Consider the following 17546-nt stretch of genomic DNA (forward strand, 5'->3'; position numbering starts at 1 on the left):
GCTTTTTAAAATAGTGTTTTGTAATGTTATGTTCTTTCTATTTCTGTTGTAACTTAAGCGCATAACAGAAAACATATTAATTCTTTTCCAGCAATGGCTGCAGTCAAATAGAGGTATTGCACACAGAAAATTATTAAGTCTTGTGAAATCACTAAACATTTTATGTTTCCATACCTATTGTGTTCTTGTTATGGTTCAGTAATATACTTTAGTGACTGAAATTACAATTCTTACCTTGTCAGTAATCTCGTCATCAGAACGTTTTGGTTTCTTGGTACCAACATCATGCCAAGTATCCACAGTAGCTTGAACTTTCACAGTGTCATCTGGCAGAGTTCGTTTACTTGGCAATGGTGATGCAACAGCGGGGGAGTCAGATGACTGTTGGTCCTGTGGTGGTCTTACACGTTGTACAGGGCTGCTGCGTACTTTCCGCTCGGGGATTGATTCTGCTTCAGAGGAATCTTCTACTTCTAACTCCTCAGGTACTGTTTGAAAATGACAAGAATTTACTGATACTGATGTTTTCAAATAACTAATTCTAACTGCAGTCTACAATCTCATGTTATGGCAAAATATCACTCAATATACCAACAGAAAGAACTTGTGAAACCAAAATATGATCACTATTAGTATTCAAGGAATGTAACTTTAATTGCAGTAGATAACTTTTGATCAAATTAAACTGTAAACCCCTTTGTTTGCATAAGAGTTATATATTTTATATGAAATATATACAGAGGGCCCCACTAGGAATGGTCATTATTTTGGGTATGTTGGGAACAATCATTCAAAGCAAAAATTCCTAGTAAGCATGGGCTCTAAAATACATACCTTTGCTTTCATATTCTGGGAGGAGGTAGTGTGGATTAAAACAGGAAAAAAAATTGTGGCAAATGTCGACAGGAGCTCAAAATCTGGCTAGAAGTGAATATTTCAGTAGGAAACTGACATATGACAGACCTAGGGAGTACAAAAGGAGATTCCACTCATGTGTTTTGCAGACTCCTCCCACCAGAATGTGCAGCAATTGGGCCCATGGAGCAATAGTGCTAGCTCTGAAAAACAGAAGAGCGTACTACTTTCTTTGTCAGTAGAGTCTTTTTTCATGACTTTGTTGCTTTGGTTCCATGTGTCTGATTGACATGTATCAGTACAAATTGGAAATCTTCATGACTGATATGCTGTTTTGCACTGGTGCCAACTGCACCATTCAAACAGTTATGGGACTGTAGCTGGTCAGTAAAGAGTTGTCCAATATTAATTAATGAAGCAATAAAGCAAAATATAGTTACAAGATTATCCTTCATGTGTAAGTTACCAAAACTCTTACAGGATTTCAATCAGAAACTCAAAGGAAATGATCAGATCATCACAACATTTGTGATCAAGTTAACAAATGTAAACTTGTTTCATTGGAAATGAACAAATCTAATTCAGGCGATATGACATCATAAAAAACATACATAGAAGGAATCTTGAGCATCAGCAATGAATTTGAATGAAGATTTGCAAATTTTAAAATCTTGGAAAACAATTTATCTTTGTTCTCTTCAGTTTATGCAATAAATATAGACTCAATACCAGCAACTAATCAAATGTCAATGGAGGTAACTGAGATCCAGTGAGGTTCAGATTTGAAGACAAAATTTAATGAAGCTGGAATTGTTCCTTAATTCTATAAATATCTGATTTCCAATGCTGAAAATACTCAAAAATTTGTGTATGAAATAATTTCCATGTTTGGCAGTACTTATTGATGTGAGCAGCCATTTCCAGCTATGAAAGAAAATAAATCTCATGTAAAATTTAAAATTCCAGACATTCATCTTGGCTCAGTTTTAAAGTAATTACTGTAAATAAATTTTCTCCCAAAATAGGGAAGATAGTAGCAGAAAAGAGATGCCATGTTCTTGTGCTTTTTACTACACTTTTCAAAATCAGTTAACATTTTTACGAACACCGTATTTTAAATTCTTGTTTTATCTTGTTTATTTGGCCCAAGTGAGCTTTTGTGTTTGCCACCCTTGCACCAAGTGATGTATTTTTGACTGTGCAGTTTGTACACTTAGTTCTAAGGCTTGTACTGCATTTAGAGATTTGAGTCCTGCATGATATTTGCCAATGCATTGAAAGATTTCCTTAGTTCTGCATGTAATCCATGCATCTTTCATACCATGACATTATTAATAGTTAGCATTAAGGTATCTCTTCTTGCTTTAGTGATGGTCTGAATTTCCTGTTCCCACCTCCATACTCATCCTCTATTTCTTCTTATTGTTATTATGAATCAGATGTTAAAATCAAACACATTAATAACCAATAGCCAGTTAATTCACATTTGAAGTACTGAGTAAATAATTTGTAGCTGGTCTTCTGTGATTATTTTATATCTCATTGACAACTTAAGTAAATTATAACACTCTACAGTCATGTCACTTTATACATATGCAAATGCTTTAAGAGGTGAGTACTAAATGAAAACTACAAACACCTACATTAACTTTACTATATCACTGTATAAGGAAATAAAAAATAAGCAATGTAAACTCACAATTGTCAAGTGATATAGTATTCCTAAACTGCTTTCTTCGGCTTATGTTAATTGAAGGTAATTTGATGCGCTTCAGTCCTTCCCCAGAAGGTACTTTATGAGGCTGTACTGCATCTTCTATCTCATTTGCAGGTGTTGCTATTGCACTGAGTGATATAGGATTCAGACGTCGAGCATTTGGTGGGATCTTACTTCCAGGTTCCAATTCTTGGAACTGTAGATAACCTAAACTGCAAAAATATATAGCAGACTCACATTACTTTACATTAAAAATTCTATTAATTTTTAATTTTTTGGGTAATACAAAATTCACACTAGAATATCAATATACTTTTATCATCACCTGAATGAACTGGGTGGTCTCTGAGCACTGTTCAATGGAGAGGAACCATACAGAGTTCGTTGTCTCTCCCGTGGTGTAAATGGCCTTTTGGTGTCAATTGGTCTCACAGAACTCACTCCTGAGCCACCAGCACCATTCAGAACATCTCCAGTATTCTTCAGTACAGCTGCACGTGCTTCATTAATAATTTCTGCACTTGTCTTCTTGCAATGCAGTGGTGGTGCATAAAAAGGGACAGTCATTTTAGGTGAACCGTTCATTCCGTGTACAATGCGGTGTGGTGACTGGGTGCTCAGCTCCATTGTTGCTGTGGCAGTCTCAACACTGCAAAAAATTGTTTCTAAATATGATACAGGATATATCATAAGATTTACTAACACATATTAAATTTTTTTGATTACATCAAACCACTGCAATACACAAATAAAATGTTTCAAAACAGAAATACGAAAGGATTTTATTTTAGTATTACATCTTCATAGTATCAAATCCAGTTGCAAAATATGACTGTGATAAAAACTAGTGGGAGAGCTCTTAATAGAATCTTAACGAGAAACATGGAAATCTGACAGACTAGATCCCACTGTCCAATCCAGACTTTTACACCACGCTGCTTTGGTTCAAATGGCTCTGAGCACTATGGGACTTAATATCTATGGTCATCAGTCCCCTAGAACTTAGAACTACCTAAACCCAACTATCCTACAGACATCACACAACACCCAGTCATCGCGAGGCGGAGAAAATCCCTGACCCCGCCAGGAACTGAAACCGGGAACCCGGGCGCGGGAAGCGAGAACGCTACCACACGACCACAAGCTGCGGACCACTCCTTTGGTATCCATAGAATAATAAGTTTCCTGGATCATTTTATGGAGACAAGTTTGGGTGAACTGCTAACCAATCCCCAATGCAAATAGCATGGCAAGACAAAGTCTGTTACACTCCGAACTAAAAGCATCACACTTGTCACATCTGGACTGTTAGGGAACAGTACTGACTGTAGACATGAGGGGTATGCTGACTTGTGATTGGCATATGAATTTACTGTTTTGATCTCAAGGTCTGAGATTTAGAAGCAATGCAACCTAGCCAAGACTGCTGGCATCATAGGTCGGCCAGGTTTAGTTCCTTAGAACTGTTCATATGTCTTGCTAAATTTTTTGTAGGCTAGTATATCATGGGTCTGGAGACCTGAATGATACATGCAAGTTCGTGAGATGTCAGTTAAGGAACTGAACTGTTGTTCAAGAAAAACACCGAATGGTGATGTACAGCCAGCCTGGATGATTTCATGATTTGATGTATGCTTGGGCTGAAACCCAAGAGTGTCCAGTTTGATTGGTGAACTATTCAGGGTGATTCCAAAAGCAACAACAGATTTCAATTGTTTATTACAGACAAACTATGAGAGATAGAAACACAATCCGGATTTCACTGGTTAGAGTAAGGCTCAAAGTTTTACGTTTTGCACAGGCACTACATCACAACAAACAACATAAGCACCATGCAATGCTTGAGAGATATCATTCCACATACAAATCAATAGGTTCCTGTTTATTGAACTGATAACTTAAACAATTCAATTTCTCACCTTTTAAAGAGTAGCTGCTATAGGTGGTACAAAGACTCTGTGTTTTGTGCACCCCCCCCCCCCCCCCCCCCCCCCCCCACAGAAAAATTGTATGGTGTGAAGTCTGGTGACCTGGGAGGTCAAAGGCAATGAACACAGCAAATTCATTCTATCAATCACAGTCACTGGGACACAACTGGTGCAGTAACTGAAATTTGTAAGGCTTCATGCACAGGCCTTATTTCAGAATATGCCACACTGTTGTTTGAGGATCATGAAGTTCTTGGTCTACCTGTCTTGTGGATTTTCAAGAGCTATGTGTGAACACATCTTGGATATGCTCAACATTTTCATCATGCGTGCATGGCTGATGAGTGCTCTTCCCTTTACATATGCAATCAACTTCTAAGAATTCTGTATGCCAGTCATAAGTCTGCTTGTGCAGAGGTGGTTTCTTGCTGAATCGGGAGTGGATTGTATGCTGCACTTGAACAATGAATTGACTGTGCACAAATTCCACCACACAGAATGATTTCTCTTGTAGTATAGTCACCATGTTGCTACAAATGAATAACAGCGCAGATGTGACAAATTTTGATCCTTTCTTTGTCAAGTGACATGTGCAATGCGTTTCTATCTTTTATAGTTTGCCTGTGTTAAACAATTGCAATCTGTTCTTGCTAATTGAATCACCTGGAATAATCATTCAAAAGTGACTTCACAGCTGGCTCTGTACTAGAAATGCTACCAAAATAAAAGGAGCCCATACAATAGCAGTGAGGCAAATTATAATTCAGGTAATGTACAGTATTAAATGGTCCTAAATCACTTTCTGATAGCAAGTGATCATAGATTCATAACAAAAAGAGTGTACATAGTTAGAATGACTCATCAGACACAGTGACAGAAATTAGGAGAATTTTAAATAAATTCTGGAGACTGTAAACGGCCACCCTCCTCTAGGATTGCTTTTACTCATCACAAGTAGTCAATGCCAGAACTAATTTTCAAATTTTGGACAGGTCAGTATTATCTCAACAGTTTATCTGATGAATTTCATATAATTATGAACATAACATGTTGTATTTCAAGCTAAAAAGTAAGAAAATGAATTACTTTATTTTTGTTGTTACAATCTGTACTTAAAATTTCTAGATTCATTTATAAATTAATAGAAGTTCAGTTGTCAGGGAAGTTTGTGGACCCTTTGGAATACTGCTATTACAGCTGAGTGAGGAGGTAGTAGTGGGCATGCCTTTGATGTGATCGGACATGTTTTTGTATTTTGGAAGAACAATGTAATTACGGATTTGCTCTTATGAAAATTCAAAAGACAGTGTGATATAGTACAATGTGACGCAAATAAACATTTAAAAAATCTGCACAGGCGTTCTTCAAATTTATTTACTTCAATTGGAACTTGAGAACCTAAACAGTAAAAATTTCAGCTTCAAGATTCAGACCCCTAGACATGAATAACTGGAGCCAACTATGACAGAAAAGATAAGAAAAAAGTTTATTGTAAATATTACTCCTCTCAAAATTTCTGAAATGACTTTACCATCAATGGCAGTAGCAACAACAAAGGGGGGAGGGGTGGATTACAAGCAGTGGCTTCGCCCAGGATCAATTGCGCAACAATGAAGTTTTTTCTGTAGCAGAAAGGAAAGTGCCTTATTGCATTTAAAATTTATGAATTTCAAATGACACAAAGAAAGAAGACCAAGGGCTGCCCAACAAAGCAAATCATATCGACAGTGACAATGTACTACCAACAATGATGGACTGGATCAAATGAAAGAAGACTTTAAAATTACAACCTGGGGCATCAGAAAGGAAAGATAAATACAAACTATTTGTGAAGTTAATTTGTTTAAGGACTTATGTGCTTGTTAACAAAATGAACAGGAATGAGTGTAGGAGTGAGGTAGAAGTGAAAGCTGTAAGATACAGCCAGGAGATGTCTGAGCCACATGAAATCATAGTCAGTAAAGAAACAGTAAAGACTGAGATTTTGTAGTTAATTTTGGCAAAACTAGAGCAAATGAAGACAGATAACAATAGCAAATGTAGTGCAGTAATTGACCGTTTAACTGAAATGAGAATAGAAACAAATAGTAAAATAGACAAAGTTCAAGGTCAGATAGGTTGACTCAGTAATCAAGTTTTTTAAAAAAAGGGTTGTCAGAGGGGTTAAAAAGTGTGAATGAAAAAGTTGATGTTTTAGAAAATAAATTCATTGTTTTGGAAAATGAGCCAGTAGTTAAGTTAGCGGAACAATCGAAGAATGTTGATGACATCAGAGTTGGACAGAAGGAAATAGCAGAAAAAATGGAACAAAATACCGTCAGATTAAACCAAAAAATTTTAAATGTTGAATAAAATATGCAAACTGATGTAAGTGTTTAGATCAAAAAATTTCAGCAGTTTAGGAAACTTGCATTCACAAAAATCTGTGTGTAAACAATGGTATTGCATGGTCCATCACTCCTATCAAAAGTTTTCCAACAGTTTTGCATCAGACATGAATGACAATCAAAATATTAAATTTGTTAAAAGATGTCTTGAAGACGAAGCTCTATCATGGGTAAATTTAACTTTAAGTCAGTGAGGAACATATCAAAGTTTCAAGAAAAGTTTTTTAAATAAATTTTAGCTGGAAGCTGAACAGGGGAGAATCAAAAGTACATTTTTGAATGATCCTAATTAAAGGAACTGGGATGGTACTTTGAAAGACTTTTGTAAGAACCAACTTACACATCTTGACAAACTAATTGATGAAATGACCTTGACTGATGCACTTAAAAGGAGATTACCAGAAAGGTTGCAGTGAGATTTAGTACATCAACCTGACAATTGTCTCGAACAATTTTTACAATATGTTGACAGGCTAGATGGGGCCATAGAAAGAAGTATGTACCATAGTATTTGGAATGACAGAAATCAAAATCAGAGTAATTACAGAAACAGAAGTAATGGTCACGTCGGTCATGATCAAACTGTCAATAGAGAGAGAAATTTTGAGCATAATGAGGATAGGAATAATGGGCATAACCATGGGCATCTTAATACAGGAAACAATCATAGAAGTAACTGGTCAGGAAACAGCAGTTCACCTCAATGAAGATCCACAGTTCTGGGGCGAGGAAACACAACAAGCATAAGACCCTGTAATGAATCATCCCCCCGTAACATTACCTTTTTTTTTATAGACACAACTGATACCATGTACTCTATCGATTGTTGCATATGTTAAAATTATCTCAGCTGTTTCACTAAAAGAATTCATATGATTTTGTATATGATGTACTATATTTCAGGCTAAAATGTGTAAAAAAGAAATTAATGTGTTACAATCGATATGCACTGACAGTTAAAATTACTCTTCTTTTAAAAATAATTGAAATTATGAAATTTCTGGTATACTTAACTCATATTATTAATTGCACAATCTGATGCTAATTATTAAATACATTTCTGGATTAATTTATGAAATAATGATATATTTTAGCGATCATTCATCTTTCATTTTGTAAACTCTTTGGACTAACTTGAGTACTGCAGAATGTAAGGAGTTGTGGTCATGTCTCTGATCGAAATGCACGTATTTTGCTACACTTGTCAACAACAATGTAATCACTGGTTTTTTTTTTTTTTTATTTATTTTTTTTTTTTATAGGACCTTGTTAAGTCAGTGTGATTTAGAAGAATGAGATCAAATAAAAAGATATTCATCGCAACAGGCAACTCTTCAACAGTTATTTTGTCATCACGAACCTAAGCAATCGAAATTTTTTAGCTGCAAGAAAGTACTCCTTGACAAGACTTTGAGCCATCGACAACAACAATGAGATAATGAAGATAAGTAAAAAGTTCTTCTTTTGTAATCTGACTCCTCTTGAAGTTTTCAAGATCTGTGTAGTGATTGTGACTTTAATGGTGATGTGTGGGAGGGTCAGATTACAAGTTGTGGCGTCGTCCAGGATCTGTTGACTGATAATGAAGTTTGTCTGTTGCAGAAGAAGAAAAAAACAGTGATTTATTTCCAACTTTTATATACAGGGAAGAGGACTGCCCAACAAAGTTGTATCAACAGTGATGAGACTTTCATATGATGGACCAGATGAATTGACATGGGAGTTGACAACTACAATGAAAAGAGAAGTACAAACCATTTGTGAAATCAGTCTTTCTTAGTGGACTCATGGGATTGCTAGCAAAATGAATAAGAGATGAGGGTAGTGGCGATGAAGTGAAAGCTGTAGGATGCAGCCTAGACATGTCTGAACCAAGTGAAAGTGTATAAACCAAAGAAACAGTGAAAACCGATATTATGAAGTTGATTTTGGCAAAATTGGATGCAGTTAATGATCAGTTAATAGAAATAAATACAGATAACAATACAGCAGCAAATTTAGTGCCGTTAATGATCAGTTAACAGAAATAAAAACAGAACAGTCTGAAAACAAAGATAAAATGGACAGGGTACAATAACAAATAGACGAACTTAGTAACAAGGTTTCGGAACTAAAAAATGGATTGTCAGAGGTATTAAAACGTGTGAATGAAAAAGTTCGTGTAGTAGAAAATAAATTTATTGATTTGGAAAATGAGTTCATGGCCTAATCTGAACAACAAGCGATGAATGTTGATGACATTAGAGTTGAGCAGAAAGCCATAGCAGAAAGAATGGAACAGACCTTTAGTAGTTTAGAACAAAAAAATTTATATGTTGGAAACAGTATGCCAACTAATGTAAATGTTTTAGATCAAGGAATTTCTGTAGTTCAGAAAAAAATGTATTCACAAAAATCTTTATTCAAACAATGCTACTGTGTGGTCCAACATTCCAATCAAAAGTTTCCCCTCAGACAATCTACATCCAGCGGATTTTCTACACCACTGTAGAGATAGTTTTGTGTCAGGCATGAGAGATGAACAAAAAATTAAATTTGTTAAAAGATGTATTGAAGGTGAAGCTCTGTTGTGGATACATCTAAATTTAAGTCAGTGGGAAACATACAAATGTTTAGATAAAAGCTTTTTAAATAAATTTTGGTCAGATGCTGAACAAGGGAGAACTAAAAGTGAATTTCTGAATAGTCCAAATTATAGGCATATGAATGGTAGGTACACTGAAAGAGTTTTGTAAGAATCAACTTAAGAAATTAGCACAACTTAACAGATCATTTGATGAAATGACTTTGATTGATGCACTCACAAGGAGATTAACAGAAAGGTTGCAGTGGGATTTAGTACACGGACCTGACGATTGTCTAGAACAATATTTACGATATGTAGACTGGCTGCATAGGGCAGTAGAAAAAAACATGTACCATAATGATCATAATGATAGAGATTAAATTGGTAACAACTACAGAAACGGAGATGGTGGTAACTTTAATCAGGGTCAAGATGGTAATAGAGAGAAAAATTTTGAACCTCAGCAGAACAGGAATAACGGGGATACCCATGGGCAATATAATAGGAGAAACAGTCACAGAGGCAACTATTCTGGAAATGGTGGTCTGCCTCAATGAACGTCCAAAATTTTGGGGCAATAAAATACAACAAGCACAGGACCCTGAATTTACACGTAAATTTAGACAATAATATCAGTATTAATAATGTACCACAGGTATCTGAAGTTGAACACAAGGAACATCAGATTTCTCATGTATGTTTTGTTCAAAAGTTTTGGAAGACTAAGTTTAATGATACTAAAGTAGATACTAATCACAAAATAGAATGTCAGAGTAATGAGAATTTTGATGTAGTATTTACTAATGATTTCTTCTCTTGGTCAGAAAATAGTGTTATTGATATATGTAAAACAAATGATGACTGTATTGGATCTGAATTAGGTGGTACTTTTTATGTAGATGTGAATGAGAGCTTTGAAATGACTGAAGTTGGTAAGTCTGAGACTGATAGCTTATTGCAAATGAATGTAGGTGAGGTGTGTGACTTTGATGGTGATGAGACTTGTGTTGTTAATGATGTTATTGATGAAGTAGTTTTGTAAGAATATGATGATGCTGATGATGAGTATCAGGCTTTTGTGGAGTTTAAGAATAATGAAGTTTCAGAGTTATTTGCAAATACAAGCAAGGTAAGTGATGTTTTTGATGACATAAGTGGGAGTCATGGAATACCAGTCCAGTCAAAGCACCTTTTCATTAATGTCATGCAGAGTAATGATCCCAACAGTAAAGGTGAGTTATCTAGCTTTGAAAGAGGTTCTAAGTAGGAAATGCAGTTTTGACAGTAATGTAAATTGTGTTCCTTCTGTAATAAGTGATGGTGATTGTGCTATGAAATCCATTCGGTGTGTTTAATCTTTACCTGGCAAACATGTGTAGCCAAAGTAATGCTATGATACCAGTAAAGTTGTTAAAATCATTGAAAAACAGCATAGATGTGTTGTTGTTGTTGTTGTGGTCTTCAGTCCTGAGACTGGTTTGATGCAGCTCTCCATGCTACTCTGTTCTGTGCAAGCTCCCAGTACCTACCGCAACCTACATCCTTCTGAATCTGCTTAGTGTATTCATCTCTTGCTCTCCCTCTACGATCTCTACCCTCCATGCTGCCCTCCAAAAAAGTTGGTGATCCCCTGATGCCTCAGAACATGTTCTACCAACCGATCCCTTCTTCTAGTCAAGTTTTGCCACAAACTTCTCTCCTCCCCAATCCTATTTAATACTTCCTCATTAGTTATGTGGTCTACCCATCTAATCTTTAGCATTCCTCTATAGTACCACATTTCAAAAGCTTCTATTCTTTTCTTGTCCAAACTATTTATCCTCCATGTTTCACTTCCATACATGGCTACACTCCATACAAATACTTTCAGAAATGACTTCCTGACACTTAAATCTATACTCGATGTTAACAAATTTCTCTTCTTCAGAAATGCCTTCCTTGCCATTGCCAGTGCACATTTTATATCCTATCTACTTTGACCATCATCAGTTATTTTGCTCGCCAAATAGCAAACTTCCTTTACTAGTTTAAGTGTGTCATTTCCTAATCTAATTCCCTCAGCATCACCCGACTTAATTAGACTACATTCCATTACCCTCGTTTTGCTTTTGTTGATGTTCATCTTATACCCTCCTTTCAAGACACTATCCATTCCATTCAACTGCTGTTCCAAGTCCTTTGCTGTCTCTGATAGAATTACAATGTCATCGGCGAACCTCATTTTATTTCTTCTCCATGGATTTTAATACCTACTCTGAATTTTTCTTTTGTTTCCTTCACTGCTTGCTCAATATACAGATTGAACAACATCAGGGAGAGACTACAACCCTGCCTCACTCCCTTCCCAACCACTGCTTCCCTTTCACGTCCCTCAACTCTTATAACTGCCATCTGGTTTCTTTACAAATTGTAAATAGCCTTTCTCTCCCTGTATTTTACCCCTGCCACCTTCAGAATTTGAAAGAGAGTATTCCAGTTAACACTGTCAAAAGCTTTCTCTAAGTCTATAAGTGTTAGAAACATAGGTTTTCTCTTCCTTAATCTAGCTTCTAAGATAAGTCGTAGGGTCAGTATTGCCTCATGTGTTCCAACATTTCTACGGAATCCAAACTGATCTTCCCCGAGGTCAGCTTCTACTAGTTTTTCCATTCGTCTGTAAAGAATTCGTGTTAGTAATTTGCAGATGTGAGTTACTAACTGATAGTGCGGTAATTTTCACATCTGTCAACACCTGCTTTCTTTGGGATTGGAATTATTGTATTCTTGTTGAAATCTGAGGGTAATTCGCCTGTTTCATACATCTTGCTCACCAGATGGTAGAGTTTTGTCAGGACTGGCTCTCCCAAGACCGTCAGTAGTTCTAATGGAATGTTGTCTACTCTGTGGGCCTTGTTTCGATTCAGGTCTTTCAGTTCTCTGTTAAGCTCTTCACACAGTATCATATCTCCCATTTCATCTCCATCTACATCCTCTTCCATTTCTATAATATTGTCCTCAAGTACATCGCCCTTGTACACACCCTCTATATGCTACTTCCACCTTTCTGCTTTCCCTTCTTTGCTTAGAACTGGGTTTCCATTTGAGCTCTTGATGTTCATGCAAGTGGTTCTCTTATCTCCAAAGGTCTCTCTAATTTTCCTGTAGGCAGTATCTATCTTACCCCTAGTGAGATAAGCCTCTACGTCCTTACATTTGTCCTCTAGCCATCCCTGCTTAGCCATTTTGCACTTCTTGTCACACTCATTTTTGAGACATTTGAATTCCTTTTTGCCTGCTTCATTTACTGCATTTTTATATTTTCTCCTTTCATCAATTAAATTCAATATATCTTCTGTTACCCAAGGATTTCTACTAGACCTCATCTTCCTACCTACTTGATCCTCTGTTGCCTTCACTACTTCGTCCCTCAGAGCTACCCATTCATCTTCTACTGTATTTCTTTCCCCCATTCCTGTCAATTGTTCCCTTATGCTCTCCCTGAAACTCTGTATAACCTCTGGTTTAGTCAGTTTATCCAGGTCCCATGTCCTTAAATTCCCACCTTTTTGCAGTTTTAATTTACAGGTCATAACCAATAGATTGTGGTCAGAGTGCACATCTGCCCCTGGAAATGTCTTACAATTTAAAACCTGGTTCCTAAATCTCTGTCTTACCATCATATAATGTATCTGAAAGCTGTCAGTATCTCCAGGCTTCTTCCATGTATACAGCCTTCTTCTTAGCTATGATTAAGTTGTGCTCTGTGCAAAATTCTACCAGGCGGCTTCCTCTTTCATTTCTTAGCCCCAATCCATATTTACCTACTACTTTTCCTTCCCTTTCTTTTCCTACTACCGAATTCCAGTCACCCATGACTATTAAGTTTTCGTCACCCTTCACTATCTGAATAATTTCCTTTATTTCATCCTACATTTCTTCATTTTCTTCATCATCTCCAGAGCTAGTTGGCATATAAACTTGTACTACTGTAGTAGGCTTGCGATTTGCATCTATCTTAGCCACAATAATGCGTTCACTATGCTGTTTGTAGTTGCTTATCAGCATTCCTATTTTCCTATTCATTATTAAACATACTCCTGCATTGCCCCTATTTGATTTTGTGTTTATAACCATGTAGTCACCTGACCAGAAGTCTTGTTCCTCCTGCCACCGAACTTCACTAATTCCCACTATATCTAACTTTAACCTATCCATTTCCCTTTTTAAATTTTCTAATCTACCTGCCCGATTAAGGTATCTGACATTCTACGGTCCGATTAGTAGAACGCCAGTTTTCTTTTTCCTGATAACAACATCCTCTTGAATAGTCCCCGCCTGGAGATCCGAATGGGGGACTATTTTACCTCCGGAATATTTTACCCAAGAGGACGCCATCATCATTTAACCATACAGTAAAGCTTCATGCCCTCAGGAAAAATTAGGGCCGTAGTTTCCCCTTGATTTCAGCCGTTCACAGTACCAGCACAGCAAGGCCGTTTTGGTTAGTGTTACAAGGCCAGATCAGTCAATCATCCAGACTGTTGCCCCTGCAACTACTGAAAAGGCTGCTGCCCCTCTTCAGGAACCATACGTTTGTCTGGCCTCTCAACAGATACCCCTCCATTGTGGTTGCAGCTACGGTACGGCTATCTGTATTGTTGAGGCACGTAAGCCTCCCCACCAATGGCAAGGTCCATGGTTCATGGGGGAGGGGGGGGGGGGGGGGGAGAGCATAGATGTAGCATTTGATAAAACTGAAAGTAATCTTTTACATTAAGTGTCTAATAGCAGAGATGATGATTCAGATTTTGGATGTTCTTACATTAAGATTAAGGTATATCAGTGGGAAGGGAACTGTTTGACTGATATAGGTAGTCCAATTTGTGACATGACTGAACAATTTAGAAACAAAATCCAGTATAGAAAGAATTTTGTAGAAATGCCCATAGTAGGTGTTAAGGTAAGAGGAGCTACTGGTAAGCAAAACTAGTATGTAGGATGCCAAGTATTGTTAAAATTTAGAATAGAGGACAAGGTATTTGAACATGGATGCATAATGACACCTAGTATACAAGAAAATATTCACTATGTCTGTATATTTTAAGGACTGTATAATTGTGTTTTGTTTTCCATGAATATAGTATGTAAGATCATGCAGTTTTAAAGTTATATTTTATCTTTTGACTGAGGGAGATGATGAAACAACAGGGGGATAGGAGAAAGCAGAATTGTGATGAGAAAGGTATATTTTCTAAGTTGGAAGTAAGAAATCTTGTGTTGGTGAAAGCCAAAGAGAAATCTAAATCATTGATAGACATGATCCATAAGTATGTAATTTTTGTTTGTTTGTTCTTTTTTCCATTGCCATGAATGTGATATGTAACATGGTATAGTTTCTGGAGTTTTATTTATCCATTGACTGCGTTGAAATATATCTGTTGATTCATAAGACTGTATAACTGTATTTTGCTGTTTGGAATTTAGTATGTGAGCTGATGTAATTTTTAAAGTTTAGTCCTATCAATTGATTGAGTAATATCTATGATACTCTATATAGTTTTATTCTGCAATACAAGGGCCCCTCCAAAAGAACTGCACACTATTTTTGTAAAAATACAGTTTTCATTCTGCATGTGTTAAAGTTTTACAGTGTGTAGATACATCTGGTCTGTACCCACTGTTGTGAGTTTTTTGAGTCATCTCACTCATTGTACACTTATGCTCTGAATTTTTTTCTCTCTATTTTGAAAATTTAGAAGGTTAGCTGTATAGATCTTAGCTTAAAGATTATAAACTCTAGTAATTTACATTGTTTCATTTGGAAAACTAGTCTGTCACAAAATATTTTAAACACCCTGTTTTCATATTTTGTGAGGGGGATATTGTAATGAATCATCCTCCTCTAACATTACATTTTTTAAAGAGATGTCACGTATTCTATTGATTATTGTATAGGTTAAAATAATCTCAACTGCTTCACTAAAAGAAATCATATGATTTTGTATACAATGTATTATATTTCAGGCTAAAACGTATAAAACAGAAATTGACATTGTATAATTGATATGTACTAACAGTTAAAATTACTCTTCTTTTAAGAATAATTGAAATTATGAAATTTATGGCATACTTAAAATTCATATTATTAATTGCATGATCTAATGCTAATTATTAAATTCATTTCTGGATTAATTTATGAAATAATGATATATTTTAGTGATGATTCATCTTTCATTTTGTAAACTCTTTGGACTAATGTGTGTACCACAGAATGTAAGGAGTGGTGGTCCTGCCTCTGATCAAAATGCACGTATTTTGCTAAACTTCTTAACAACAATGTAATCATTGTTTTTTTTGGATATAGGACCTTGTTAAGACAGTGTGATTTAGAAGAATGGGATCAAATAAAAAGATATTCATAGCAACAGGCAACTCTTTTATTTTGTCCTCACAAACCTAAGAAAACGAAATTTTCACCTGTAAGAAAGTACACCTTGACAAGATTTTGAGCCATTGACAACAACAGTGAGATAATGAAGATAAGTAAAAAGTTCTTCTTTTGTAATCTGACTCCTCTCAAAGCTTTCAAGATTTGTGCAGGGATTGTGACTTTAATGGTGATATATGGAAGGGGAAGACTACAACCCCAAAGTTACACTTGCAATTAGACAATAACAACAGTGCTGATGATATGGCACACGTATCTGAAACTGGACAGAAGGAATATCAGATTTCTCAGTTATGTTTTCATCAAAGGTTTTGGGATACTATGTTCAATTATGGTGATGTAGATGCTAATCACAAACCAGAATGTGAGAGTAGTGAGAATTTTGATATACTATATACTAATAATTTCTTCTCTTGTTCAGAAAACAGTGTTATTGACATTTGTAAATCATGTGATGACTGTATTGGATTTGGACTATGTGATATTTTTGATGTAGATGTGAATGAGAGCTGTGAACTATCTGAGGTTGGTAAGTCTCAGATTGATGGCTTATTGCAAATGAATGTAAGTGAAGTAAGTGACCTTGATGGAGATGAGACTTGTATTTTTAGTGATATTGTTGATGAAGTAATTTTGGAGGAATATGATGATGATTAGTATCAGGTATTTGTAGAGTTTAAGCATAATGGAGTTTCAGAGTTATTTGTGAATAATGTTGACAATAGAGGTAAGGTAAGCAATATATGTAATGTTGTAAGTGGGAGTCATGGAATACCAGACCAGTTAAAACAGTTTTTCATTAATGTCATGCAGAGTAATGATCCAAAAAATAAAGGTGAGTTATCTGTGAATGTAGAGAATAAAGGAGAAAACTTTTTGGAGGTTGTTTGGGACCTGATCGTTAAGATATATAAATGTGCTTTCTGGAATGAGTTAACTATGGTTAGTTAGAATTTGTATCCAAATTGGTGGAATAAAGTCATATAAAATCTAAGCAGGAAGTTGAATTTTGACAGTAATGTGTTTTGTGTTCCTTCTGTAACAAGTGATGTTAGTTGTGCCATGGAATCTATTCATTGTGTTCAATCTTTACCTGACAACCCGAGTAACCACAGTAATGCTATGTAACCAGTAAAGTTGATAAAAACCTGTGAAGACAGTATGGATGTAGCATTTGATGAAACTAAAAGTGATCTTTTGCATGAAGTGTACGGAAATAGAGATGATTCAGATTTTGGGTGTCCTTACATTAAAACTAAGATAGATCAGTGGGAAGGTAACTGTTTGATTGCTGTAGGTAGCCCAATTTGTGATATATCTCAACAATTTAGGGACAAGATCAAGTAGAGTAAGAATTTTGTGGAAATACCCGTTGTAGGTATAAAGATAAGAGGAGCAACCATAAGCAATGCAAATTGGAACAGGTACTTTTAATTTTTAGTACAGAAGACAGAATCTTTGAACATGGATGCTTAGTGATCCCTAGTCTGGAAGAAAATATAATTCTCAATATGGATTGGATAGTGAAGGTTGAGGCTTGTTTTGGATGGAATGCTAAAGAACCTAAAAATAATACTAATGTGAAAACTAATTTCTGTTTCTCTAAACTGTAGGAAAAGTTGTAACTATCTGAAAAACATTGTGAACCAAGGCGAGTACCAAGTGT

General features: G+C 35.8%; 2 protein-coding genes across 6 annotated transcripts in view; one reads left to right on the forward strand and one right to left on the reverse strand.

Moving 5' to 3' along the window:
- LOC126284284 (armadillo repeat-containing protein 2) overlaps positions 1-17546 on the reverse strand; it is a 168381-nt gene that overhangs the window by 126434 nt on the left and 24401 nt on the right. For all 4 annotated transcript variants that reach the window (XR_007551463.1, XM_049983110.1, XM_049983112.1 and 1 more), the window contains exons 2-4: positions 2898-3221; positions 2555-2784; positions 235-488 (exon numbers count right to left, since the gene is read on the reverse strand). Coding sequence is in view for 3 of the 4 variants with exons in the window: in XM_049983110.1 (XP_049839067.1) it covers positions 235-488; positions 2555-2784; positions 2898-3199 (786 nt within the window). In the remaining variant the exon portion in view is untranslated. The remainder of the gene's footprint in view (positions 1-234; positions 489-2554; positions 2785-2897; positions 3222-17546) is intronic.
- On the forward strand, positions 401-17360 carry LOC126284285 (uncharacterized). Of its 2 annotated transcripts, none has more exons than XR_007551464.1 (2): positions 401-485; positions 8150-8296. XR_007551464.1 is itself a non-coding variant. In XM_049983113.1 (2 exons), the coding sequence occupies exon 2, from the start codon at positions 16124-16126 to the stop codon at positions 16535-16537; it is 414 nt and encodes a 137-aa protein (XP_049839070.1). In that variant the 5' UTR covers positions 424-485; positions 15797-16123; the 3' UTR covers positions 16538-17360. The 2 variants fall into 2 exon arrangements, 1 of the variants encoding a protein (XP_049839070.1); XM_049983113.1 differs by lacking the exon at positions 8150-8296 and adding an exon at positions 15797-17360 and having other exon boundaries at positions 424-485.

This window comes from Schistocerca gregaria, chromosome 8, assembly GCF_023897955.1.
Source record: "Schistocerca gregaria isolate iqSchGreg1 chromosome 8, iqSchGreg1.2, whole genome shotgun sequence".
NCBI classification, from domain to species: Eukaryota; Metazoa; Arthropoda; class Insecta; order Orthoptera; family Acrididae; genus Schistocerca; species Schistocerca gregaria.